Consider the following 27,686-nt stretch of genomic DNA (forward strand, 5'->3'; position numbering starts at 1 on the left):
AGGACTGAAGAAGAGAGACATGTGGACACTCCGGGAGGGGAGAGCAATCCGGAACTTCTTCTAACCAATGAGAGGATGATTGATGCCCGGGAGGAGGACAGTTCGGTGACCGTGAGCAGCTTCTCCTGCTTGTCCCCAGTTTGCACGCCTCATGCGTAAAAGGAAACCACGTGCAGTTAATTAGATTTAGAGTCTTTTATAAAGCAACTTGGCCATTATCTACTGTGACTCCACCAAGTCCCTTGGAGGCTCCCTCCTCTCACCCCAAGCTTAGAATTTTGGGTCCCCTACATGCCGTCTTTTCCTTAGAGAATTCTGGTAAACACAAAGGTCATTCTATATCTCTTGGTGTCCTAGTGCCAGGGCTGGCCTGGGCCACTATGAGCATGGGTGCTCAGGTCCTCCCACAGGACCAGCCAGATCCTTACTCTTCTAGTTGGAGAGCTCGCCTGGCTGCTGACCTGGCTGCCTTCTAGGCATCAAGGTCTTCCTCACCTGTCCCTCCTGAGCACATGTCTCCTTTGATCGGATGATTTGGGGACCTCATCGGGGCTCTGATCCCCACTGCTATCACCCACACTACCACTATCTGTAATATCATCTCTGTATGTTGAGATTGGCTACTGACTTGAGGTTGTACTAACACCAGCCAGGGAAGGGAGACTCCAGCCATCTAAAAGGATGGTATTCAATTAATTAAGAGGCCAAGGTTAAGGCCTCCAGGGCTTTCAAGCTGTCATTTCATCTGTGCCCACTTCCTGGCCACTGTGGGAAGCCTGCTGAAGGTCTTGGGAAAGCATGAAGCCATGATTTTGCTCACCCACTCAACACTGGCTCCGAATGCCTTAAGGAAATCTCTGGGGAGGGCCATTACTGTCCAATGCTGACTTCCCATTGTCCCAGAGGCGGGGATGATTTTAAAATAGGAAATGGCCGGAAACTGGAGGGAGAGGTGAGGAGGTGGGGACAGCAATCTGGCATGGGTCTTTTCTCTTAGGGCTGGGTTGGGAGGGGAGTGAGAGGGAGAGCAGGATATCGGGGAAACACAGACAGACGTTAACAGAAGAGCTGTGGGCAGTGTGCACAGCAAGGATGCTGGGTATATAGAGGTTCCGTGCAAAGCAGCTGGGCTCTTGTCTTCACGGCGCTGCCAGCTTCCTCCCTCACTGCATGGAAGCACAGCATTGTTGTCCAACGGGAACCCCAGACCTGCCTTTTTCTGATTGTGAAGATCTGACCAGTCCTTGAACCTCCCTGGGCTCTACTGTTCTAATCTGTTAAATGGGAGTAACGTAACCTTGTAGAGTCATGATGAGCAATAATGTTTGTAAAACAGCTGGTATAGAGTGGGTGTTCAATAAATGGTATGTGCCATTATTATTATTATTATTCTTTGCCTTCCTTTTCTCCTTTCTCTATCTTTTGCCTTTATTACCTCTTTAACGAAGGTTTCACTTAACCCCCTGCATATACTGATCTACTAATGACTATGTATGGTGGTTTCCATAAGATGAGTAAGGCAGGAGACTGGTGCTCAGACAGTGGTCAGGGGGCTTGAGAATGGCCAAGGGACGTCAGGGTGGTTAGCACTAGGGTGTCTCACCACACGTGTGTAGGCAGGTGACATGAACCAGTAAGTGCAGCACCAAGTGGCCTACGACTCAGACCAACCCAACTGTGGTTGTCATTCAGAGTCACTTCCTGAGTATTTACTGAATTCCACATCTAGCAATGTCCCAAGGGGAACCCACAAGACAATGTCAGAATACACAATGTATCAAGTATTAATCAAAGGTGGGCTAATTTGTAATCCAGGTTCCATGCTGACACACTGTAAATGGGCACCTGAGCTTCTGGAAGAATGCCACCATGCTCAGGTAAATAGGATGAGGCACCTCTAATCTGGCCTTACTGGCTGGGTGCCTGGCAGTACTGAGCAGGAATGAAGAGGAAGTCTTCCTATTGCTTCAAGCTCTGCCACCATCAGGCCTCCCCTGGGACAGCAGGAGAGCGTTTCAAAGAATGATCCAGACAGGCGACGTTGAAGTCATTACATAACTATTCCAAGTCATGAAGCTAGACAGGCTGTCTGTGAGTGAGCCAAACCCCTGTGCCAAGACCAGCACACAGGCCACCCAAAGGAATGCTCTGAGCACAGGGACATGTCGGCCCTCTCCACCCCAACCCTCAGAGGGCCAGAGCCCATGCCTAGGAGAGCAGTTGGGCAGCACACCGCATCGCTCTCGAGCCTGCGGTAGGTACCACTGCAGCCTGGCTGCATGGAGGGGCCTGGGGCCCACGGGGTAAAAGGCCGACTGCCCCACCTCCACGATGCGTGATGTGCCCCCACCTTTCCACCTCACCCCTCTGCACTCTCCCCTTAACTTTCTGCACTTCAGCATCTTAGTCACCTTCCTGCTCCTTCTGTGCACCCTGCTGGTTCTCACTTGTAGCCTAAATGCTTTCGATCCCACCCTGCTTTGTCCCTGTGCCTGCACATAACCAGGTTCACACCGACTCATTGACTCATCGACTCAGATAGATCCGTAAATACACCCACCCTCGAAGTCGCCCCTGACCTCACAGCACAGGTAAGTTCCCCTTTTTGGGATCTCACAGAACCCAGTGTCTCTTGTAGCACTCTTAATGATAATTAACAGATGAATTCAACAGTTCTTTGCTTCCAACTAGTATGACTAGAAAGCATTTAATTCTAACTAGAATGTAAGCTGGAATCAGCTGAGCACTGCCAAGCATAGGTATGATTTGGCCTACTTCCCTTCTGAGAAGGTTCTGGGAGATTCTGCTTGGTTGTGAGTGGGCTCGTCAGATCTTTCCCCATTAGGAGGGACAAATAGAAGATGGTAAGGTTGAGGAGTTCCTTAGTAAAATGTTTCGAAGGAGAACGCTCAATAAACATATTTATAGGATAACATGGTGGCACTGAATGGCAGTACTGGGGACAAATCTGGGGCCATTTTTCATATTTCTCCTCCAGAGGCCAGCACCACTTCTCCACTTACTGGCATCTTTAGCTTGGATATTGTGGATGGGCAGAAGGTGACCATTTGCTTCCTTGGGACAACTGCCCTAGAGATCCTTCTGCATTAATGGTTGGACTGGTGACATAGAGGGGATAAGAAAAATGAGACAGAATGTGGACTTTTGAATTCTATTTGTGTTTCTTTGCTATCTGAGAACTTCTTGAGACTGTCTCTGCTGTGAATTGGGAGCAATGACCCTTCTCCCTTATCACCAGTTTCAGCCATGTTTGTTTAGGTAGACATGAGATAGGGCCGGATTTGACAAAGACTGTTGTATGGATAAAGGAAAGAAAAGATCGGGTAGAATCTTACTGAACTGAAACCTTACTGGCAACTTCTCACTGAGTCAAAACAAAGTACAGTTTTGTGTACACCCCTTAGTCTGACTACTGGAAATGGTAATGGTGAAGACAAGGAGACAGAGCTGACGTAGCACAAACACGGTCGGAAGATCATATACACCCAGGTTCTCGTTGGTACCTGGGAACTGTACTCTGGCTTTATGAGTCAAGTTCACCTGTTTAGGTCTCTGTAATGCTCTCTTTTAAAATTAATTTTATAGAATGTTAAGGTAAAAAAAAAAAGCACCTGCTGAGTTTATTTTGCTTATTTTTTTTTCCTCCAGAAGTATTCAAGTTTTGCTCCTAATTTGTCTGTTTTGATCTTTGCCACTCTGTTTGCCCTTGCTAACTTTACTGCTACTGTCTTGTGCAATGGAATGCAGGATGCATTCTACCCAGTTTTTAACACAAGCACCTCTTCCTTTTCTCAGATGATAGCCACACTGGCTCACTAGATATTCCATTTATTTATTTTCTGTTTTTGTTTTTATGTTTTAAAAGATTTTATTTACTTATTTGAGATAGAGAGAGAAAGCACAAGCAAGGAGGTGGGACCAAGGGAGAGGGAGAGGCCAACTCCCAGATGAGCAGGGAGCTGGACAGACATGGGATTTGATCCCAGGACCCTGAGATCATGACCTGAACTGAAGGCAGACACTTACTCAACTGAGACACCCAGGCGCCGCCCCCCCCCCAATTTTTATTTTTAAAGATTTGAGAGAGAGAGAGAGTGAGCACAAGCAGGGGGAGAGACAGAGGGAAAGAGAGAAGCAGACTCCCCACTGAGCAGGGAGCCTGATGTGGGACTCCATCCCAGGACCCTGGGATCATGACCTGAGCTGAAGGCAGACGCTTCACCGACTGAGCCACCCAGGCGTCCCTAGATGTTCCATTTCAAGCTGTGAGTCAGGTCAACATGCTCATGAGGAGCAGGAGAGGCCAGGCCTGGCTATTCCCACATGGTCGCCTGCTATGTCCCCACCACCACAACTGCACATTTCTCCTCCTTATCTTTCCTGTCTCTGCTCTCTGTGACAGCAGTTGGCTGTCGGCTAAGCTGTACAAGCTCATTTTAGACAGATGCTCATCTTAGGGCATGAGAAGTGGGACAAAACAGGGGACTTCTTTTGGGTTCCCTTTCTCCATAAATTGTATTTAGTGACTCAGGATCCTTTGTGCATGAGCTGGATGAGAAGCATCTCCTGCAACCCCTCTACAGTGAAGGTGCGGTTCTCTTGTTGCAGAGGAGACCCTTCCTTGACACCGAACCAATTGTGTTGCCCAGGCAAAGTTCAAGAGAACTGCTTAAAAATACTAGTCTGTTAACAAAATTCAGCACATGTCCTCTAATTTGAATGAGTTTTAAACTTCATGGAGTATCAGAGTTACCTGGAGGGCTTCTTTTTTTTTTTTTTTTTTAAAGATTTTATTTATTTATTTAAGAGAGAGAGAATGAGAGATAGAGAGCACGAGAGGGAAGAGGGTCAGAGGGAGAAGCAGACTCCCTGCTGAGCAGGGAGCCCGATGTGGGACTCGATCCCGGGACTCCAGGATCATGACCTGAGCCGAAGGCAGTTTCTTAACCAACTGAGCCACCCAGGCGCCCTGGAGGGCTTCTTAAAACACAGATTTCTGGCTGCACTCGGCAGTTTCTCATTAGTAGGTCTAGGGAGGGGGTCTTTGTATTTCTTTCTTTTTCTTAAAGATTTTATTTATTTGAGAGAGAGAGACAGAGTGCATGAGCAAGGGGAGAGGGAGAAGCAGGCCTCGCCCTGAGCAGGGAGCCCAATGTGGGGCTCGATCCCAGAACCCTGGGATCATGACCTGAGCCGAAGGCAGACGCTAAACCAACTGAGCCGGCCAGGTGCCCCTGGGTCTTTGCATTTCTAACGAATTCTCAAATGTTGCTTCTGCTCCTGGTCCATGGACCACACTTTAGCTTATTTCTGACAATGCTAGCCTCAACTAGATATGCGGGGGCCATGTTGTTGCGTCAGGTCAGACACTCCTGTTGAGAGTTGCTTATGGCTGATTAGAAACACCGGCTTCGAAAATGTCTCAGTCTAAAAATTATGGTGTCCCCTGCTTTATTATCAGGAGCTATGGGATCTCCATAGCCCATATGTCAGCGTGTTGGGGAAGACACGGAACTGTTTCTGGAGGAGACTCCCAGCTCTGCTCGCAGACACTCTCTGGCTTTCTCTAGGGAGCATTTGTGCTCATCTGTGTGCAGAGCTGGCCTCTTGGACCCAGCCCTGAAGCAATCCCAGCCACATAGTTCCCTGGGAGCTAGGGACACAGATCTCAGCCTTCACGGTCTGCACCATTGTCAGTTAACACAATGAACTGTGTTTGCATCTTGCTTCTGTACCGGACCTCAGCCCCTAGAAGACATGGGCATACTTGGCCAGCTTTTATCTCCTGACACGTAGCCCGGTGCTTGTTACTCCGTCACTATTTCTGGGAAGAATGGGGGTGCATTCTTATGGCAGAAAATGTAAAGGAAGCATTCCTCATTAGTCTAAACTTCCTTGCCTCTCCAATAAGCCCTCCGGTAATACAAGACTCAGGACTGGTCTCCTGTCTCTCAATTGTCCATATAGATGCTTCTTTAGTAGTTAATACGCTAATAGTGCCAACCGCTGAGAGTCGGTTGTGACACTTAGATGCATCATGAGGCTCTTATTAGGGTCATAGGTTGGATTTATATTAATTACAGTACTTCACTGGACACGTCTATACCCCATTCTATTCCCTAACCCCAGCTTCCATGTAAATTCACATGCATGTAGTTCAAGAATCCACTTTCCAAGCATTGTGTCCCAAACTAAATTTCTAATAAGGCTTCCCGAAAATTTGGAAGTGACATGTGCAGTCCCTTTTGTTACAATACAGGCATGTAATATGTGAATTTGTTCATATGTGGTAGGTAAACTGGGCATAAAATCAGTAAACTGTGAGATCATGTTACCTCAAAATTTGATTGTTCATGAGGTAAAGGAGAAGGTAATATATATATATACATATTATATATATTAATTTTTTGTGTGGTAAAAATCACACAACATAATATTAAAGTTTTTAAAGTGTGAGGGGATTGTATTTGGTGCCGCTGAGTAGCATCGGGTGAATGTGAAGATGCTGCCCAGCTGCCATCAGTGACCTGGGAGGGAACACAAACCCTCACACACCACATCCGTTTTCTCACTTCCCTTCGCCCTCGTTCAGTGCCAGTGTATATCATGCTCCTGAGCCTCTGCACTTGTCCTCACGAAAGTATTTACTAGAGCATCCTCAACACGAGTATGTGTCCTGGTCGTAAGAGGACAGGCAGTGAGTGAAGGAGGAGAGGCTTACACGTGTGGAGGAGAAGTTGTGAGGAGATGAGAGAAGATGAGGCATCGGAAGACCCATGGGAGTAAAGGTGCCCACACCGAGCTTCTTCAGAGGCCACACCAAAGAACCAAAAGAAAGGAGAATGGAACTGAACGGGGGCCATGACTGGCTTTGAAGGGGATTAGAGGCATGCGCCATGGATTGAAGAAAAGGCTCTAATGCCCCGAGCAGCAGAGTAGTACTTCCACGGCATTCGGTCTTACTTAGAGCCACACAAATAGCCTTTTTTGTTATGAAAAGAAGAACCTGGCAAAACAACAGAAGCTAGATTTCTATTTTAAGCTGGTGCAGAAGGAATAACAAGACAGTGAGTCACAGCCATCTACCTCTGGTGTCGTGACACTTTGTCCTAAGAATGTCCTTCCTTCCGTCCTGTCTCTGTCACTCGAAGCCACAGTGCTACATCATACTCACATGCACCAGGAAACTTCATGTGTCTATTTTTACAAACCAAGGCAAAGTGGTATATTTACTGTCGCATAATTTAAATTAGGGACTTATGATGCTTAAAATGGTGGAATTTTTATTATTATTAATTTTTAAAAGTGGTATGTTTTATTAGACTGCACAGTTTTGAATGTTCTGCTTTGAACTCATGTCCCCCCTTAGTCCTGTTATTTTTATGGGGCCAAAATTCCATAATGCAGTGATATTTTTAAGAACACATGTTATAGGAGAAATGACAGTATTTGGAGAACTTTTTTTTTTTTTTTGAAGAACTTTTGAGGTACCTGCTAACTTAATAGCCATTGCTAACTTTGGAGAGAACACAGAAACTCCTGACCCAGCCTGACTTCCTTATCTCACATCCGGTCTCGGTGCTTTCCATATGTATTGGAAAACCTCAAGGAATCTCAGTAATTATATTCCTTTGGTTTTTGGTAATTTTGGATTGTGAGCTCATGGGTACTTTGCATTTACCTGAGAGAATCCTGTGAGGATTGGGTTGAGGACTCCACCTGCCAGAGAGGATTTGAGGTTCCTTCTGCAGATTCCTAAGTACTTCCAAACTGACCACTTTTCTTAGTGTGCAATTTACAGAACCACAAGTAAGATATATGTGAATTCTAAAACTGAGAGGTTATAGTTTTGAATTCTTAGGGACACACACACACACACACACACACACACCAAACCCATGGCCCATCCTTTTACGCAAGTTCCCAGCTTTAGGCAGAAGACTCCATTCCAACTCCCACAATTTTATGGGCCTATATAAGGCTATTAAAACAAAGGTCTGGGTTATTGAGATCAGAAAATCTCCTGCCCCTCGGACTGCCACTGCTTTAGGGTCAGTCAACCATCTGGTTTCCAGATCCTTCTTTATTTTGGCCCTGGAAGTGTCCTCTATTTTCTTATGAGCCTGGATATGTATTTGAAACAACTTTTATTCTATTTTTTTCTAGGAGTTCCCCCCCGCCCCGTTCTGCTATGTAGTTCTCACTGTATCACCATCAAGAGTAATTTCTTTTTCACAAATGATTGTTTCTTGCATGCTCAGAGGGGTTGGCTCAAATAAATATTGTATTCAGATGGCTAAAGTTTCTTGGGGCCTTACATTTAAAACACTGCATATCCTGAGACTTCTAGGTTGATTTCTTAGCACTAACTCTTCCGCTGTCTCCTGGCCTCATAGGTTCCGTGTGAGGAGAAGCCATCAGAACAGAGCTGTGTGGAGAAGAAATGCCAGTCGAGCTCCGAAAGGCATCTAACAAGGGCTTGAATATCACAGGTAGATGGGGATGCTTGCTTTCATGCTTTAAATCCTAGACAAATTTTATCATAGCTATTCTTCTCATTAAAATGAAAAACCAAGGGAAAATGGGCAACTTGATGTGGAAGACATCCAGGAAGCATGAAATGCTAGCTAATGGCAGATAAGTGGATCTTTCTACTCTACGAACAACATAAATGTCACGGAAACCTCACAGCTGATTGGAGTGGGTTAGTGCTGGCCAAGTACCGCCTGGATCCAGTAATTGGACACTGTAGTTTAGCAAAGGCTATAGGACGAAAGGTGTTGATCTAGAATGTAGTGCAAGAAATTTTCATAGAAATGAGGTCAACTTTTTCCTTTTTTGCATTTGCGACTCAAATTTCAAATGTTTTTGGCCCTCCCAACTCATCTCTCTTAAGACTCATCCCTAATTTGCCTTAGAGTGAATGCCTTAATAACTAAATGAGAGTAGTGAGGGACAAGCATTTTCACATTAGTTAATCAGGCATACGTGGCTCACATGGTAACTTAAAAGAATAGCTGTGCATATTCTCCAGTAGATGATATGTCACTGTCACTGCAAAACTCTGTTAAGTGAAACGGTTAGAAGAAATCCATGAATTCAGATCCCCTCAGGCTTGAGGGGAGGAGCGTCCAGTCTGCCTAGGTTATGGGCAAGATGATTCCAGCCACAAGTAGTGCTTCTGGGATCTGAGCAGGGCACACAGGGAACAAGGAAGGCTTGAAGATGTTCACAGCCTGTGAAGCTTGTTGGCTTTGATGCAGTCTCTCAGCGGGCCAGGAAAGAGGCTGCACCTCAGAGCTCAGGAATCTGCTCTTTCCACTGCTTGACTATGTTTCCCAAACAGTATTTGGTAGAATATTCACGTCTTTCCAGGTGTCTGTACATTAATAGGTATTTGGAAGGGCAGGGGGATAGGAATAGGCTAAGGAAGGGTTCCAGGGTCAAAATAAGTTTGGACATTTCATAACACAAATGATCTTATTAAACGCTCTGAGAAGTCCCACAGTGAAGACAGTTATTCAATTTAGTTTAATAGTGTCTTTCAAACTTATTGTCTAGATACCCCTGTTCTGAAGTATACCTACTCACATCTTGTAGGTACTACTGTTCTGTGGACATAGTTTGGAAATGCTGCCTCTGATTAATTCCATCATATAATCCTCAGGTCATTTCCATGTATAATCAGGTTTGAGAACCACAGGCCAGGGAATCTTGAAAGGGAGGAGTAGATTCACTTATAGGAGGTAAGAATATAAAGAGGTAACTTTGGAGACAATATGGTTCCAGTGTTTAAATTTTACAAGTGAGGAAATTAAGGTGGAGGGATTGGCGCAATCCTGTGAGGGAAGAGGAAGCTACGTATTGGAACCCAGTTGTCTTTAATGACAGCTCGCCTCTCCTTGTTTCACCCAGCAGGCATGGGGGTGGTGGTGTCTGGGTTATAAGGCAAGTGGCAAGGCCAGCGTGGCAGGGATGCGGGGAGCCACGAAGCAAGGCAGAGATGAGAACAGACTGGATGTGTGTGGTGTGGGGTGTGGGGTGCAGAGCTCCAGAGGTGAGGGCAGGCCATGACAGAGCTCTGTGTGCCTGTCAGGAATAATCTCGTAAGCTACAGAGGAGTGTCCAGATGGGAATGGGTGGAGGCAAGAAAGGATCCAGAAAGCATGATGAGTCTAGGCCTGAGATGCATGGCTAAGAAGCTGCTTGCACCAGTCAGGTTTCTATTAAACAAACCAACTGTAAATCCCTTTGCTGATGTTAAGCTGGGCTGTCTGGCCCTACCAATTAAATGTTATGCTTAAAGGTGTGGAAAGCATTGTTTGAAGACTTTATTTTTATTTCCAATAAGGCATATCAAGTTCTTGATTAATTTTTGTCCCTTGCAATTTGTCATTGGAGCTGTCAAAGGGACTTAATTTGTTGAACTGTTCTTGAAATTCAATAAAGTGAATTAAACATGATCTTTTATACACTGCTTTAAAAACTGTTCGTAAGATACCTACAAAAGCATTAAGAACAAAAGAGAGCAGAATTTTGCTTATGTAGGGAGAAACTCTGGATGCATGCACACTATCCTCTCCCTACAAACTGAATAAAAATATTTGCCTTTATTTGAACAGAAATATAATGATTTGATCTCACCTAAATAGCATGGTTTAATTGGATTTCAGAAGAACTGTAACTTTATAACAGGATCTCTTTTGTTTTCTTTCTAATAGTGATAAAAAACACAAAACCTAAAACTTATCATCTTAACCATTTTTTAAGTGTATGGTTCAATAGTATTAAGTTTATTCACATTGTTATGCAACCAGTCTCCAGAATTTTTTCATCTGGCAAAATATGGCGAGATCTTTTTTTTTTTTTTTAAATGTTGACCTACCAGTCTGGTTTCATTTATTCATTTATTTTTAAGATTTTATTTATTTGAGAGAGAGAGAATGAGAGAGCACGAGAGGGAAGAGGGTCAGAGGGAGAAGCAGACTCCCCGCCGAGCAGGGAGCCCGATGCGGGACTCAATCCTGGGACTCCAGGATCATGACCTGAGCCGAAGGCAGCCGCTTAACCAACTGAGCCACCCAGGCGCCCTGGCGAGATCTTTTTACCTGGAGTTCCTGATACACCATTAACCTCCCAATAACACGGGCACATTTCTATGATTTTATTCAAGAAACCGATATAAATGTCTTTTGTTATGCAATTTGATACATATAAGACATTACATGTAACCTCCATGTAATTTATGAAATGCAGGACTGCCTGCATTTTCTAGAATAGTTCAGTGCTCTCATATCACTGATTCACTGTTGACTTTTTCTCTACACATTCAAGCCATTCAAAATATTTACTCTTCTAATATATTTCAGCTCTTTTTTTTCTCATGATCCTCTTCTTATTTTCATTTCCTAATCTTCTTCTTTTTTGAGTTCACTTGAGAGATTTCAATACTATTGGACCAAACTTATGAGTAGATGGAGTGGCCAGCGCATGACTTAAAGGATACCGTGATGCCCCTTGTGAGACTGAGGCAGGGCTTTATTTCTTTCTGGTATAATACTGACCCTTGAATTCTCTTTTTGAAAATGCAAATAAGTCTGGTGTGCACAGTCCGGTGCCTGGCTCTCCCTCACTGTGGGTGTTTTTTTTTAAAATTTTTTATTGTTATGTTAATCACCATATATTACATCATTTGTTTTGGTGTAGTGTTCCATGATTCATTATTTGTTCATAACACCCATCTGTGGGTGTTTTTGTGCCAGTGAATACACGTAGGAATCTTAGAAGCCAAAGGTTTACCTGGGGATCCCAAGAGCCAGGCTGGGGAACACTAAAAGGTTTTGATCCAGGATCTGGCCAATTACTTCTCTCTCTCCATCAGTCATGACTGAGAGATTCTATTCTGCTATGTGGGCAGTAAGTTACCCCAGGTTCCATCTAGCTGGAAGATAAGAGCCCAGATGGGCGTGGGGTCCTGGAGGAAAGGCAAAATGAAATGGGGAGCACTGGTCACCCTTCACATGTCTTCTTCCAGACAGGGCTAGCAGGAAGCAAGGATGCTGAGGCAGAGGGCAGGCCTGATAGTAACCACTATGTCTGGTCTGGTCAGACTGGTCATTACACTTTAATAATATTTATTTTATTTTATTTTTTTCAAGATTTTATTCATTTATTTGGTAGAGAGAGACACAGTGAGAGAGGGAACACAAGCAGGGGGAGTGGGAGAGGGAGAAGCAGGCTTCCTCTGAGTAGGGAGCCTGATACAGGACTCCATCCCAGGACCCCAGGATTATGACCTAAGCCGAAGGCAGATGCCCAGTGACTGAGCCATCCAGGTGCCGGTACATTTTAAAGTGCTCTTTATGATTAGTAAATAGCAATCCGAGTCCCTGCCCTTCTGCCCCAGGATTTTGGGGACTGCCCCCCACCCCTGCCCCATAGCCAGCCACTAAAGGGTTAATGTTTGGCTCAGTTGGGGTGGGGAGCCTTATACAATTGTTAAATATTTTGTATATCACTCCCGGAGAAAACTTTGTAGCAGAGACAAGCAGCCTCTCGAACTCCACATTTCACAAGACCTTTCTGCTCCCTGGCTGCTTCCCATCATCACGATGCAGTTTTCGTACCAGGTCATGGGGCATCCCCTGCACTTGGGGCAGGGTAGGGGGAGTGACAGAGGAAGGTTTCAGGACCATCATTCACAAGGATGCCCTCTGCCAGTCCCAGAACTGTGGGTAGGGGTGTTGTCCCTCAAGGGAGAGAAACGTCCTGCATCCTCAGAACCAGGATCCTGGGATGGGGGCCGGAGGCAGGGAGGTGATGTTTGCCCTCCTTCCTGTGTACTCCCTTTAGAAAACACATGATTTTATCCTGTCTCCTCAGACATCATCGCTCTTCAGGAAAGTCAGTGGTCAACAAATAGTTTTTGGGGGCATACCAAACATCAGAGCTCTGGCCAGCTTCCAGAAATAGGAGTGAAGGCAGTTTTTATAGACATGATAAACAGGAAAATTAATCTCCAAGATCTTCCCTTGTAAAGAAATCCTTTGGGACTTAAAAAATCAGATCACATTAACACATTTTGGCCACCTTCCAAAGCAACATGGACTTAAGCAGAGAAATTCATTGAAAAATATTTTGAATGTTGCAAAACAATCTGGCCTTGGGTGACACTGCTTCCAGTAATGAAAGATGTTAATTCAGAGACATTTCCCTGGAAATTAAAACCACAATGAAATATCACCTCATACCAGTTAGAAGGGTCGGCTATCATCAAAAGACAAAAGATAACAAACACTGGCTAGGATGTGGAGTAAAGGGAACTGTTGTGCGCTGTTGGTGGGAATGTAAATTGGAGCACGGGGGTTCCGTGAAAAATTAAAAATAGAACTACCATATGATCCAGCAGTCCCACTTCTGGGTAGATCTCCAAAGGAAAATGAAATCATGATCTTGAAGAAGTGTCTGCACCTCCATGTTCACTGCAACATTACTTACAATAGCCAAGACATGGAAACAACCCAAGTGTCTATTGACAGATGAATGGATAAAGAAACTGTAGTACATATACAATGGAATATTATTCAGCCATAAAAAGGAAGGAAATCCTGCCATTTGCAACATCCTGGACACACCTTGAGCGCATTGTGTTAAATGAAGTAAGTCAAATGGGCATTGTGCTAACTGAAGTAAGTCAAATGGAGAAAGACAAATACTATGTGATATCACTTACATGTGGAATTAAAAACAAAACAAAACAAAACTCCTAGAAACAGATCATATTTGTGGTGGCCAGAAGTGGGGTTGGAGGTGTGGGAGGAGAGGGAATTGGGTGAAGTGGTCTTAACCATGGTCACCCTATTGTCCATTTACACATCTTGTTAATCATATCATGTTACATGTAGCGTATCTTGTTAATGGACAGTAGGATGACCATGGTTAAGAATACTGTATGGTATATTTAATAGTTGCTAAGAACTGCTAAGAGAGTAAATCTTAAAAGTTCTCCTCACAAGGAAAAAAATTTGTAACTATGTGAGAGGATGGATGTTAATCAAACTTATTGCAGTAAACATTTTGCAATAGATACATGTATCAAATCATTATGTTGTATACCTTAAACTTATATAATATCATATGTCAGTCATATCTCAAGAGACATTTCCTACCAATATAAATGGAATTCTATGGAAATACAGGAATACAGGAATATATTCCTATTATAGTAAATATTTTTTAATATTGATAACAGTGGACAGCATTTACTATGTGCGGGTTACTGCTCTAAGCAGTATATACACGCACTCTTTTAAGCTTCACCATCTATCCATGAGTCAGTGCTCCTATTTTCCTCATTATACAACTGGAGAAACTGAGGCCCAGAGAGGTTGGGTAACTTGCCCAAGATCACACAGCTAGTAAGTGACAGAGAGCTGCTAGCTGTTCTGTTGTGCCTAGCTGTCCCCACCCAGAAGTACCCGTTTTTGAGAATGAAAGGCACTGGGGTGACGCCTACCACAGTAGGAGCCCTGCTGTTCAAGGCCACCATTACCTCCACCCCTGGCCACCCCTTTCTTCAAGAGCCCGCTGCAAAGGTTTGTTGGGGTTTTTTTTCCCCCCTCTCAGAATTTTAGTCTTGAAGATGTGCTTGTTTTTGAATCACCATAGAAAGCACCTTAGCTGACTCATGGTTTTTTTTTTTTTACCCTCAAAATAAAACGGTTGTGCAGCCTTAAGGACTGAAAACACCTTTTAACTTTCGGGGCTGCTGTCGGAAGAATGTGTGTGGAGTCTGGGTGAATTGGTCCAGTCTGGTTTGCACTAGCTGACCCGAGGCTTGCGCCTGTCCTGGGTCCCTCCTGCACACACATGTTCTGATCCACTGAAAGTTGTCTCTTTCCCTCAACTCCCAGGGGCCCTGCTGGTGCAAGAGTCTCTTTTCTTTCCAGAAGTCCCTGCTACATGGATTCACATTCTGGTCAAGCTTCTCATGTCCTTCCTTTACCACCTCTTTATAAAATGTCATTCGAAGCCCTCTCCCCACCTTTTTGAGTCCAGGGCTCTCTGAGATTTTGTCCCTTGCTGAGCTCAGTTGCATACACAGATGTGAGTTCCCTCCCTTGCACTGTGTACTGAATGCTCAAGAGAAAATGAAGAAAAGTTCTTTGCTGGAGAGGCTCACTCTCTCCCCCACGGGACTCTCCATGGAAGAACTAAGATACAGGGAATGGAAGATGCTTGGCGGCAGAACAGTCCTCACTTCAAACTCACCTGGGCTTTACCGTGCATGCTGCGATTTGCAGAAAGGCAGGAGTTAGGCACGTGAAAGCGATTTTTTTTTTCATTTGGATATGACTTTGTTTGCACTTTTCCTAGCCTAGGGGCCAGGGAACAAAAATTGATAAACAGGCACATTTCATTGGGTGCTGCAGTTGATGGCAGATTATTCCAGGCCCAAAGCTATCTGGGGAGACATGGGCCGGAGCCCTGTGGTGGCTCCTGATGGCGATGATGGGGAGGAGACAGATTTGTACTGATCTTGTAGCCGAAGTGCTTAGACTAGTGCTGAGCACACGGTAGGTGCATCCTATGAATGTTAGCTAAAAATAATGAGATAAAGGCGGGTGTCAGTCAGGCTTGTTAAAAATAAAGAGGCTCTCTCAGTTGGACAAACTAGCTGCTGAGGCTAGCGTGGCCTTGGATGAGTATCAGCTGGTGCAACTCACAATGCGTGTGTGTGTGTGTGTGTGTGTGTGCGTGCACGCACACGTGCGAGTGTGATGCATATCAGATACCACTCATCATTTACAGTATTCTGTGGGTCCTTCCAAGCACCAGAGCCAGAGCGGCACCCTCGGCTGCCCTACGTAAAGGCTGTGCCCACTGGCCATCTCACTCCCTAACCCATACTGATTCCTAACGACTTGTGGTTCCACCGAGCAATGTCAGTTTATGCCAACTTTGTATAAATTGTATGAATAATGCAAAATTTGTCCTTAATCTTTAAACTGTTTCTTTTGTCAACCTGTCCTCCTCATGGTCCTGTTAACCTTGTGTCACCTTCTGCCAGAGGCCTGGGGTGGGGAGGACCCGCTTGGGCACTTACCACGGTGCAGCAGAGGGGCCAGAACCACCAGAGGAGAGCCAGGGCCAGCAGCAGGAAGAGGATCAGCAGGGCAATTGCCAGGATGGAGCCATCGGACTGTGGGGCCAAGAAGGAAGACGGTCAGCAGTGGGGCAGGCCATGTGTGCGACCAGCGACACCTGGAGCCTCCCCCTCCCTGCCCTCCCATCCCTAATATGCAGATTTGGGGCCCAGAGAAGAGCACAGCTTGCCAAACCAATGGTTGAAACTCTGCCCAGCATTCTGGGCAACACACTCCACATAGCCAATTCTCACGAGAAATGGATTTGTCCTTTCAGAAGGCCCCACTCTTCTCTTTGGACAACATGCTGAAGGACCAACCGTGCGAGAGCCAGGGAAGGTGCAACGGGACGTTGAGGTGGCCCGTCACCCGCTGCCCGGTGACATGGCCCTACTCTCTGGCTCTGCTGTTGCTGCCCCGCACTCAGGGCCCTTCTGCTCAGGATTCAGCCTGCTCCCCCGGACTCGGTCACAGAGATGCCCATCACGGATTCATGCTGCAGAGCCTAGAGCCCGCTGACAGGATGAGATAAAGCAGATGGATTCTAGGGAGGCAGGGGGAGCTGCTGGTACAGAACCTGGGAGGCCAGGGGAATGGTTGGCTGAGTCAGCACTACTGTCAGATCAAGTGGCTGTCAAGTTGGGGCCAGGGGGTGAGGCAGGCGCCCAAGACAAATCGTGCCCATTTCGAAACATGCCAAGGCTGGTCCTGAAAGTAGACATGGTTGCCATGGCCTGCGACGGTGGTTAGCTTTTAGCAAGCAGAGATCCCGCTCCGTGTCAGGATCCTACAGCTGCTAGCTCACGCAAGCCGATTTAAGGCTCCTCCACCTGCCCTCGCTTCCAGCTGCCGGGAGTGGAAACAGGCACAACTTTTGGGGGGGTGGGAGGAGCGGGCAGGTTGAGGAGCAGATTGTCACAGGTATTAATTGTCATGGTACTCTTTCTGAGCAAAGCTGGAAATTCCACTTTTAGGCCCCCCAAATTATCACGTATGGTCACATCTAAATGTTATTTTCAATTAAGGACTGGCTAATAATACATTATAGAACTACCGTGCCATTGATTACCATGTAGACGTTGTTTTCAAATAATATTTAAATGAGTGAATGACATGAGAAAATATTCCTGATATAATGAGTGGATTTATGTATAAATGTCAGGAGTGAGAGAGAAAGACTGAGGGATATTTATTGAAGTATTAATAGTGGTTTTGCGGGTAGTGGGTTTACAGTAATTTTCTGTAAAAAAAATCTGTCTTTTGGGGCGCCTGGGTGGCTCAGTCATTGGGCGTCTGCCTTTGGCTCGGGTCATGGTCCTAGGGTCCTGGGATCAAGACCCGCATCGGGCTCCCTGCTCCGTGGGAAGCCTGCTTCTCCCTCTCCCACTCCCCCTGCTTGTGTTCCTGCTCTCGCTGTCTCTCTCTCTCTCTGTCAAATAAATAAAAAAATTAAAAAATGTATATTAAAAAAAATCTGTCTTTTTTTTAACAATTTGTAGTAAGAAGATAAACTACTGAAGTTCTTCTTTGAAAATCTGTCCTTGGACTCCCCACTTTGGTGTCCAAGTTCGCCTGGCCCAGAGGTTCTTACCCAGGGCTCATGGACCTATGGGGTACACAGAGGGGTTCAAGGGGATGGAAGCTTGTGACCCTCTCCAAATTACTCCGTGATCATCATGACCTGTGTCTTCAGGGGAGACCGCTGACCGCATGATCAGATTCTCAGAGCTGCCTCTCACCCCCAGCCCATCGAGGAGGAGCGAGGTTGGGTGGCCCGTTCAGGGAAGTGCGGCAGGTTAATGGAAGCTTTGGGACTTGACCCACTCCCACTCTGAGTGCTCAGCCGGGGTGCCTGGAAGCCCTTTAAAGGCAGCTCTTACTCCTTGGAATGTCTTTGAGGAAAAAGCCAGGGAACTGAACACCCTGGTCCAGCCCAGCCAAGGCTTGGGAGTGCCAGAGTGCCCCTGAGGGAGGTGCAGCCTCACAGGTGCAGGTGCAGGGCTGGGCAGCGGGTGGGGAGGGAGCACAGGTGCCAGAGGATGGACATGGCCGCGCCGGAGAGGGCCGCTGGACCCACAACATCCATGCAGAGAGGGATGCTCTCGGCAAGGACACAGAGAAATCATGAGTGTTTCCCAAACTTACTGCTAGGCAAGGGTAACTCTTAACCCCTCAGTCTCTGCGTTCCACACCCATAAATGGAGACACCCAATCTCAGCCGCCCCACTGCACTGCGGGCAGGACGAAGGAGCCACGTAAGGTGCCTGCAGACTTGGCGGCCCCTGGCACGGAAGCTGTCATGTCGAACACGGCGCTGCGCCTCACCCTCCCTCCGTGGCCTCACCACAGCAAACACGGTGGGCGTTGCAGATCATAAATTTGCTGGCACTTAGAATAATAAATAGGTTTGGTTACTGAGAGGCTCATAAAACAGCAGTGCTTTAGTATTGAGTTGTAATTTAGTGAAGCTTACAGACTTCATTTATTCCCATTATACTCAATCTCCATGCTCCTGATTTTATTTTTCCCTTTAGAGGAGAGGAACTGAAGCAGAAAGGCTCAGCTATTGTGGGGAAAGGTTTTTACTTCTTTCTGGAAGAAGGAGAAGGTTTCCTGTGAAGCAAGGAGGAGAAGGACCTGGTCTGCAAGGGGACAGAGGAGGCTTCAGCCCTGAGGGAAGACTTCCTGGGGTGAGACACACCTATGTCTGGCTTTCCTCCAGCCAGGCTGGGTCCGCCCTTTACAAGCTGCGGGGGGGGGGGGGAGGGGGGCGGGGAGCGGAAGGAGGAGGAAGGGGAGAGGAGGGGGACAGCCGTGGGGCTCAGGAAGGGGTAAGGTGCAATGAGGGGAGTGGGAACCCACAGGGTCAGGAGCTCCTGGTGGGACTTTGTCCTGCTCTGGAGACAGCCAGGGATACAGCCCCCAGTGCACTGCCTGCTTTTCTAGCACTTCCCACAATCATTAACATATATACCCAGTGCAAAAGAGTCACCATCAAACACAGGGCAGGAATTTTTGATAAACTTAGACCTGAAGCCAGTGTTTTCCTGGGAGATAACATGTACATGCAACCAGAGGGTCCTTCATATACTCGTTCAGCAAACGTTTATTGACCATCTGTTCTGTGCCCATTGAGCAGACCTCGGGGATGTGGGATCGATTAGTCAGAACCCAGGTGCTCACGGTCTGCCGAGGAAGTTGTATAAACAATGAACCACATGCAGGGGGCTGCGTGTTATTCAACAGCTGTATACCCAGCACCTTTTATGTGTCAGATATTGAACAATATAGACAGCCTCTACTCTTAAAGAATTTACATTCTGGTGGAATGAGGATGATGATGACGATGAGGGTGATAACTGTTATTCGTAGAGCTAGTATATTAAACACTTACTGTGTGCCAAAGACTGTTCTTTCTATGTACTAACTGGCTTTCCCTAGGCTAGCTCATTTAATTTTCATTAACAACCAGATGAATTTAATAATATTATTTCTCTCGTAGATAAAATTCCCGAGGCAAGGACAGGTGAAGACACTTGCCCCAGGTCACAGGAAGAAACCAGAATTTAATCTGGGCTGTTCGGTTGCACACCCCGCAGTTTAACCAGCAGGCTGTTGCTCTCGACAAGTGCTAGGAACTGAGGGCCGGGGAGGTACCACTCCAGGGAGGAGATGGCACTGGGGCTCTGGCCCCACAGGGTGGAGGAGACGTTGGCACTCCTGCTCTGCAGGGCATGGGGTGGGAGTGAAAGGGCTGGGGGGCGGGGGTGGGCTCTGTTTTCAGATTTGTTTCTCAGGAAGCAAATGCTATTGACATTCTAGAGTAGGGACTCCAGGAGGGAAAGACAGGGGGTCAAAGGCCCAGGGCAGAAATGCTTTTCTAGTTCTTCCAGGATGACATTTTAGAGGGTCACTCTTCCCAAACTTTTGCATTTTCACGGATGTGTTCATTACTAATATTACTAACAGTAGCTGACCGTTATTGTGTGCTATCTACATTCTTGGCGCTATGCAAAGTGTTACATATACATTATCTCATTTAATTAAATGCGCCTTGTTAAAGGAGTCTTCTAGGAATCATTCTTCCCATTTTGCAGGGAAGGACAATGGAAACTCAGCGAAGGTATGTAACTTACCCAAGACCTTCCATGTACCACTTACATACATATTTAGCTGCCCACAATTTTAATGTTGCAAAACTGGAATTGAACCTTCATCGTCTGATCTTAGAACCTCACTCTCCTCCCACTCAACTATCACAATATCAGATTGATATTTATCAGATTGATAAAAATTCACTGAAGAGGGGTGCCTAGATGGCACAGTTGGTTAAGCGTCTGACTCTTGGTTTTGGCTCAGGTCATAATCTCAGGGTCCTGGGATCGAACCCCAGGTCAGGCTCCCTGCTCAGTGTGGAGTCTGTTTGAGATTCTCTCTCTCTCTCTCTGCCCCTCCCACTCATGCTGCCTATCTCTAAAATAAACAAATAAATAATAATAAATAAATAAATAAATAATAAATAAAATCTTTTTAAAAATTCACTTAAGAAATATCCATACTTTAAAGGCTAAACCGTAAGAGGCTGCATGAGAGATGGAGACCGTATTTGGAATGGCTGTATCTGCTCCCATGGAAGCTTCACCCACGTGGCCCGGTGTGGATCAGCGTGTCACACGGGTGAGACTGTATTTCAGAGTGAAGTCAGAAGGGGATGAGGACCAACAGCAGAGCCCGCCTTCCCCTTGGAGTCTTGGCTTGGAGTTTCAACCAGTAACTTTGTGAAGTGGGATTGATAACTCATGCAAGGATGGCCCCATGTAACCTGTTGAATATGTATCAGGATGTAGTATCCAAATACATACACATCTGCACTGTTTAGTAAATGGTATTTGCCTCATTCATGAAATTAGTCACTTATTCTAAACCAGTTCTTTTGCACCTTTACCAAGTCCCAAAATGAAGAACCCCCTTGGGTGCTAAGGATTAGGCTGTGCCGTTGGCCGAGAGGCATGTGGAAAGTTTCAGAGCCCACACGCTGTAACCTAGTGCCCCAGAACCTGGCTCCGTTCCTTTACTCTGGTACCAATTGCCTTGACTCCTTGGGCTCTGGCCGCTGACTTGCCCTCCTGTGTCCCAGCTCACTATCTATTGGCCTATTCCCCAAAGCTTATTGCTGGATCATTCTAGGAGGGTCATGGGCTGACTGTTCCTCTCTGCCTGACTTAGGACAGGTGTGTGGGCTCAGTCTCTGCTCTCCCCCTTCTCCAGGGGCAAGGGTGGTCAGGACTGAAGAGACCCCTAGGCTTACATGCTCACACCACAGGGCTGAGTGGGGCCATTTAAGTCAGTGACTCCAGTTACGGAACTGTGCCTGCACAGGTGTGTCGCGGGTGGCTAGGGGATGGCAGAGGGCAAGGTGGCTTCTGAGAACTAATAATTCCAGCAGGTACCAGCCTCCAGGCTAATGTAGATGCATACTCCAAGCTCTCTGAGAGTCCTCACTGGGGAGGGAAAATCTGAGGTAGGGACCTGATTCTATGAGCCAAAGCAAGAGCAGAAGGTGACTTGCTTAGCAAACTCTCAGACTCTGATGCCTGTCTTTGCCAGGTAGCCCCGTGTTGTAATTTTCCAGAAACCCTCAAAAGATTTCAGAGGGAAAAAAGCAGCAGATAAATAGCTAAAGACTGATTCCTACCATTGTTATTTTTCCAACAGCCTAAATATCAGTGCAAGTTAAATTCTTGTTTTATTTAAAAAGTGAAAAGAAAGTTTAAAAAAATCAACATGGCTCTTGAATTAGAAAAATATTTGGCAGGAGGTGGGGGGCTCGGGATGTGTGACTAGGGCTGCAAGGCAGGTGGGAAAGCGAGCAGAATGAGGTGGTGTCTCTTCCAGTTGCGGGGGGGGGGGGGGGGGAATAATCCGTTTCCTTCGGTGAATAGTTTCATGCTTTCTTAAATCCGAGGGCAGGCGGTGCTCAGCCCTGCTCCCCCGCTCCGATCAGGTTATGGTTGTTAGAGTGACCATCCCCGAAGGCTGCCTGGCTTGAAAGGCCAGATGCCCGCCTCCTAGCTTTCTTTAATTCCTTCTGTTCCCAGCTCACCGAATGAGGGCATCTCTTACTCGGTAGGTTGTAGGTAATTTTGGATTTCTGATGCAGGGCATGAGGGGGAGGGATCATGTCTGGGCCCATTTGCATGGTGATAAGAGAGAGAGAGGGGCAGGCCTTGGGACCATAGAGCATCCAGCACTGCTCCTCCTTTCTGCTTTGTTTTGGGGGTTGCCATGGTAAAGAGAGGAGGATAACATTGAAAGGAATCAGTGGGAGATTGGGGGAAGCTCAGCTTAGAGAAACTGTGCTATCCCACATCTCCCAGTTGGGTTTGGACTGGGATTCTGCCCCATGCCCTGCCTGGCTCATTATGTAGCCGGTGAAGTGTCTCGGTTAAGGAGGGAGCATTCCTCCCCACTCCTGTGTGTCCTTCCATGTCGAAGGCACCCTGTGTGTGCAGACCTTCTCTTCCCCTTTACTCATTCAGTGAAGAAGGCCTGAGTGAACCAAGCACGATGCGATCTGTTCTCCCTGTCCCTCCCAGAGCATGCTGCTTCCACAGGGTTGAAGCTGGTGTTGCCGGGAGGCCCGATGCTTACACAATTTGGGGGAGCCTCTTTAAGAGAAAGAACATAAGAATAGAAATGTAAAATTATGAGGGCCCCTGCCGGAGCCTTAGAAGGAGCAGGAGGGACACATTCAAGTAAGCAAACTTGCAGCTCAAAGCTCGGCTGCTGGGGTAACTCTGCTGCCGGCTCTAAGTCTTCCCTGTACAGGCCCCATGCCCATGACGACACTGGTAAACCTATTTAATTCTGGACTTCAGTTTCCAGCCCATTTGCTGCTACACTCAGTCTTTAGCCTACAGTAATAAAGGCAATAGTGAGGCTCACCTATCATTTTGGGGGCATCTCATCTGTGTGAGACATATAAAGAAAGCATTCTATGCTTTGTTGCCTCCACCACAATGGCCCCGCCAATGTATCTTCTTTCCACACCACCCAGGACGGGCCGTGGCGGCAGTAACGATGAGGTCTGACAGCAGCACACGTGGATTATTAACCGAGGGGTTCCGAGAGCCCTCACTGACAGTGGCGGGTTAGCTGTTGTTCCGTGATCTCTGCCAGGTTTTGCAGATCCGCGTATTAACGCGAACTACTGAAGGTATCAGATCCTTTCCCGTGGTTAGACTAGGCTAGCTTTTCAACATTTAACATGAAAGAAGAAATTAGCAGGTTTATTCTGCCACATTGAAGGGCCATTAGCTAGACTCTGGCAAAAATATGACAAGGAAATAGCTGGTGACCCATTTGAGCTTCTTAAAAGCTGGCAACGAGATGTCCCTGGATTCAGTTGGTGACCAATGATGCCAAAGGGCACGCCAGGACGCAGCGAGGCGGGTGGTGACGGCGTAAGGCTACCCGGTGGCCCCTCTTCATCTCCTCCCTCCACCCTGACCCCTGGCCCTTCCTCTCTGCTACTGAATGAGGTTGTGTTTGAAGCCCTCAAGGGAAAGTGACCCTTTCTCCGGGGGCAGCTCTGGTCTATGACCTTGCGATCTCATGGCAGCCTGCTGGTTCTAAATCCCGAAGAGGCCATTTTGGGGAGAGGGGAATGTGCAGAGATCAAGAGACTTGTCTTCTTCAGATGAGAAGTCCCATGGAGGCAAGGGGGGCACCCTGCACCCCGTGTTGCGGCCCCCTCAGCTCCAGGCTGCTCTCCACCCTCCCAGGACGTGGACTGGCGCTGGGGAGGTGTCACATTCCAGATAGTTCTGAAGTGGAATTCAGAACTATCCTCAGCAGCTGCTCTGAGGACTGACCTCTTTATCTCTCGCCTAGATCTCTCCTCAGGCCGCAGCGTTGCAGTCAGGGTCGTACCACTGTCCGGCAGGTCTTACTGATGCCTCCAAGTCCACGGTTCAAACTGAGCTCCTTATTCTCCCCTTCAAGCTGTTGTCCTCTCCTCATTCACTGGCACTACTCACCAACCTCACCTCTTCTCGGTCCTCATTCACTGGCACTACTCACCAACCTCACCTCTTCTCGGATCTGGCCCTGTCTACTCCTCCTCAACACCACGGGTTAGGGCTAGAAACTTATTATTTCTTTCCTGGACACTGGCAGCTCTCTCTTCCCTGGTTTCTCCACCACTATCTTGCTACCCCAAATTCCATCCTCTACAGCAGCATCTAGATTCATCCATCTAAAATGTTGTTCTGATAGCTCTAACGGCTCCTCATCGTTTGCATGATTTTGTAACTTTTGAGAATTTGATGAAAGTGACACACCCCTTTCCTCAGAAAAGTACATAAGTACACATTCACGTTTACACACAAGCTCACAAATTTTGGTGACAATTTCAGGGCGTCCCTCAAATCCCCAGAACCCATGATGGGTCCTCGGCTCGAGGCCCTTCACAGAGAGGCCTCTCTTTTTTCTCCAGCCTCCTCTCCTCTCCACCTCTCACCTTACACTTTGTGCTTTGACAAAAGTAAACGTGTGCACCCCTCGCTCTCCTCTCCTCTTGTGTTCTTCTCCCTGAAACACCCTTTCGTCCTTTCATTGCTTGGGTAGCTGTTTCTCATCTTTCACGTCTTAGCTCAGGCAACACCTGATTCATTCCTACCTTGCCTACTTATTGAACACCTACTATGTGCTAGGCCCTCTATAAGCACGGGCAGAAAAGATGGACATAGTCTTCGTGATCACAGACCTTGAAGTTGAGTGGGGAACTCAGACAAGAAAACATTACCAATGAACCCTGAGTTTGTGCTCTCATTTTATATGTCTACCTTAGCATTTACTGTATATTACAGAAATAATATCATTATGGGCTTGTCTCTCACTGAACTGTAAGCCCCTAGAGGACACAAGTCTGAATTTGCCCATCTTTGTAACATGGAGACATAGTACAGTGTTTCAAACATAAAAGGGTTTATCACTCAAGTATTTATTAGGTGGGGGGAAATTAGGATTTAGCAGGTTAATGCCTTCCACCGCTAGTAGGTGGCACTGGAACTGATGTTTCCCTAGGCGGCTCACCCCCCTCCAAGGCCCCATCGCTGGAAACAGCTCACTAACCTCACTGCAAAAAGCTTGGGCTTTGGAATCAGGAAAGGATATTTAAATCCTAATTCTTCCACTTATTAATATGTAGACTTTAAAATATTAATATGTAGACTTTAGATAAGTTGTTCAACTTCTCTTAAATTTCCTTTTCTCTATACATATATGAAGTTGAGATAATTCCTACTTCCCAGGATTGATTTGATCCTTAATGAAATAAGAGATGTAAAGATCCTGGCATATGGCCATTCTTCAACAGATGTGATTTCCCTTTCTATGCCCCCTTGCTTCTATACCCACGTCATGTTCCTGTTGATGTGCCTGGGCTTGGTCTAGGCGAATGAACTTGATTCCTGTAAACGGTCTCCTGCTAAATGTGGCTGGAGCTATGGTGTTAGTGGGTGGTCCCGGGTTAGGTATTTGGGAGACCACAGGCCCTCAGATGTCCATACCAGTGTCAAGAAAAGGGAAACCCATGTGGGTTTTCCAATGGCAAATTTAATTGCCCTCATTAAAGGTGATCAAATATTAATGTTGGTAAATCATAATCAAACATTATGATTCATTCCTGCTACCTGAGAGGTAATCTGGGCTAGAAATGGCAATAAAATTGATAGACACCAAAGACACTGGATTCCTTAACCCACAAAGTAGGCAGTATAGAAAAAATATTAAGTGAGAATTACCTAAGCCCTAGTGAAACTCCTTTTAAAAAGTATGGCTATAAAGTAATGAGGCTGTTCTTGTAGTGAACATAGCAAAACCCCCACATCCAAATGAATCTCATTCCCTCCAAACTTAGTGGCTTTGGACGCTGGAGACTCTCCAATGATACAACGATTGCTCAAAACGATCCTGAAACACCTCCCTTAGAACTGTTTTTGAAACCAATTTATAGGCCACAAAAAGAAAATCTTCTACCTTCTTAGTCACGTTTTGCTTTTCACCAAGGAGGTTCCCAGCTTGATTAGCTACCATTCACCAGACCCGGTTCCCACAACTTCTAGGGATTGTTTCCATTTCAAAGGATGATGTTTCCTTATTCCCCTATTGAGGATATTCAAATACCGTAACTTCGAAGTGATGGTAATTTCAGAGGAGTGCAGAGGATAGTTGGCATTGTGACAGGGTTGTTGGAGAAAGGATATGGCTTTCCGAGGTAAATATTTTGAAGGACTAGCAATCATTTGGATGTGCAAATTCTAGTTTGCTATAAATCTTATGACTTTATGCCTTATGTGAATAAAACCAGAAGGACTTAGATAAGCCATCATTGGTATGGGATTGAGGGGAGATTGAAGCCACACTCCTTCAAATTCAAGCTCTGAGGTCCTTTGTCATGGAAGGACACTCCATATCAAGGCTTTCCAGCATCATCTCGGTCTTCTTGTCACCCTGAGCCAGTAGAGACACTTCATCTCACAATGGTAAGGGTGATAATAAGTAAATCTTGGATTCATTCAGCATTTTCTTTCTCTCCATAAAATGCATAGAGCTTGTTAATCAAAACCAGTTTTTAGAGAATAATTCAGACAAGATGCAGCTCATTAGTATTCAAAATGCCTTAGTTCCTGTGAGTGGGCTGTTGAAATAGGATTAGACAGAAAGTTCCTTAGTAATGTTCAAATATGATGGCACTGGAAGAGAAAGGCTAATTTCTTTTTTTTGTTTCATTACAGGGACTTGCCTTTAATGTAGCTTTTTATTTAAGGTATATGCTTAATTGGTTTTCTTGGTCATCCCTCCCATATTAGTCAGCATCATTATTACCTATTATCAGCAAGTAAGCATACCTACTGTATACTGTTAGCTGTTGCCTTTGATTATAAACTTGGACAGGTAGAAGCCAGGCCTATGATTTGGGTGGTGCCTCACATACATAGATGCTTACCAGTGGTGACCATGATGACTGATTCCTCAAAACTATGTCTCTAAACTGAATTATAGAGTCTCTGGAAACCAACTAATCATTTTCTGTTGAGTTTCTAACATACAGTCAGCAGCAGGAGACACAGAAAGATGAACACAGTCAGACTCTACTCTTGTAAGATGTCATCACTGTCCAGTTAGAAAGTCAGGACTAGTTCACAGGGCTCACTCAAGGAGCAGCACAGGGTACGTGGAGTTAAACTTGAAATGATGCTGCAAACCACAGTACTTGAACTCAGAGCAGAGAGAGTTCAGGAGGCTTGCCAAGGTCAGTGAGGCATCCTGGGGCAGGTCCAGGCAGCACTTGGCAGGCCTTGAAGCCACCGTGAAATTTGGGTAGGTGGAGAAAAGGAGAGGGCATTCCAGAAGGAAAGTGAAATGTGATCAAAGGCGAGAAGTAGGGATGGGCATCACTTTATTTAGAGTGAGGAGGTATGGAATGCAAATTTTTGATCATTGTCAAACATTTTT

The 27,686-nt window shown here is 46.1% G+C and overlaps 1 protein-coding gene and 2 long non-coding RNA genes across 6 annotated transcripts in view; 2 read left to right on the top strand and 1 right to left on the bottom strand.

Moving 5' to 3' along the window:
* LOC112821197 (uncharacterized) overlaps nt 1–17,518 on the top strand; it is a 41,280-nt gene extending 23,762 nt beyond the window's left edge. For 2 of the 4 annotated variants that reach the window (XR_012379787.1, XR_012379789.1), the window contains exons 4-6: nt 3–2,591; nt 8,418–8,513; nt 16,091–17,518. This is a non-coding gene — a long non-coding RNA (uncharacterized lncRNA). Of the gene's footprint in view, nt 1–2; nt 2,592–8,417; nt 8,514–12,903; nt 14,659–16,090 lie in introns of those variants that run through there. The other 2 variants (XR_003207375.2, XR_012379788.1) reach the window with 2 other exon arrangements.
* Nucleotides 1–27,686, bottom strand: part of ANTXR1 (ANTXR cell adhesion molecule 1) — a 215,675-nt gene that overhangs the window by 69,811 nt on the left and 118,178 nt on the right. The window contains exon 13 of the mRNA XM_025868548.2: nt 16,127–16,222. Within this exon, the coding sequence (XP_025724333.1) occupies nt 16,127–16,222 (96 nt within the window). The remainder of the gene's footprint in view (nt 1–16,126; nt 16,223–27,686) is intronic.
* Nucleotides 18,597–21,049, top strand: LOC141373605 (uncharacterized). The gene is made up of 2 exons (XR_012379791.1): nt 18,597–18,856; nt 20,733–21,049. It is a non-coding gene; the product is annotated as an uncharacterized lncRNA (long non-coding RNA).

This window comes from Callorhinus ursinus, unplaced genomic scaffold (genome assembly GCF_003265705.2).
Source record: "Callorhinus ursinus isolate GAN/ISIS: 27379988/994484 unplaced genomic scaffold, GSC_fseal_2.0 scaffold10, whole genome shotgun sequence".
NCBI classification, from domain to species: Eukaryota; Metazoa; Chordata; class Mammalia; order Carnivora; family Otariidae; genus Callorhinus; species Callorhinus ursinus.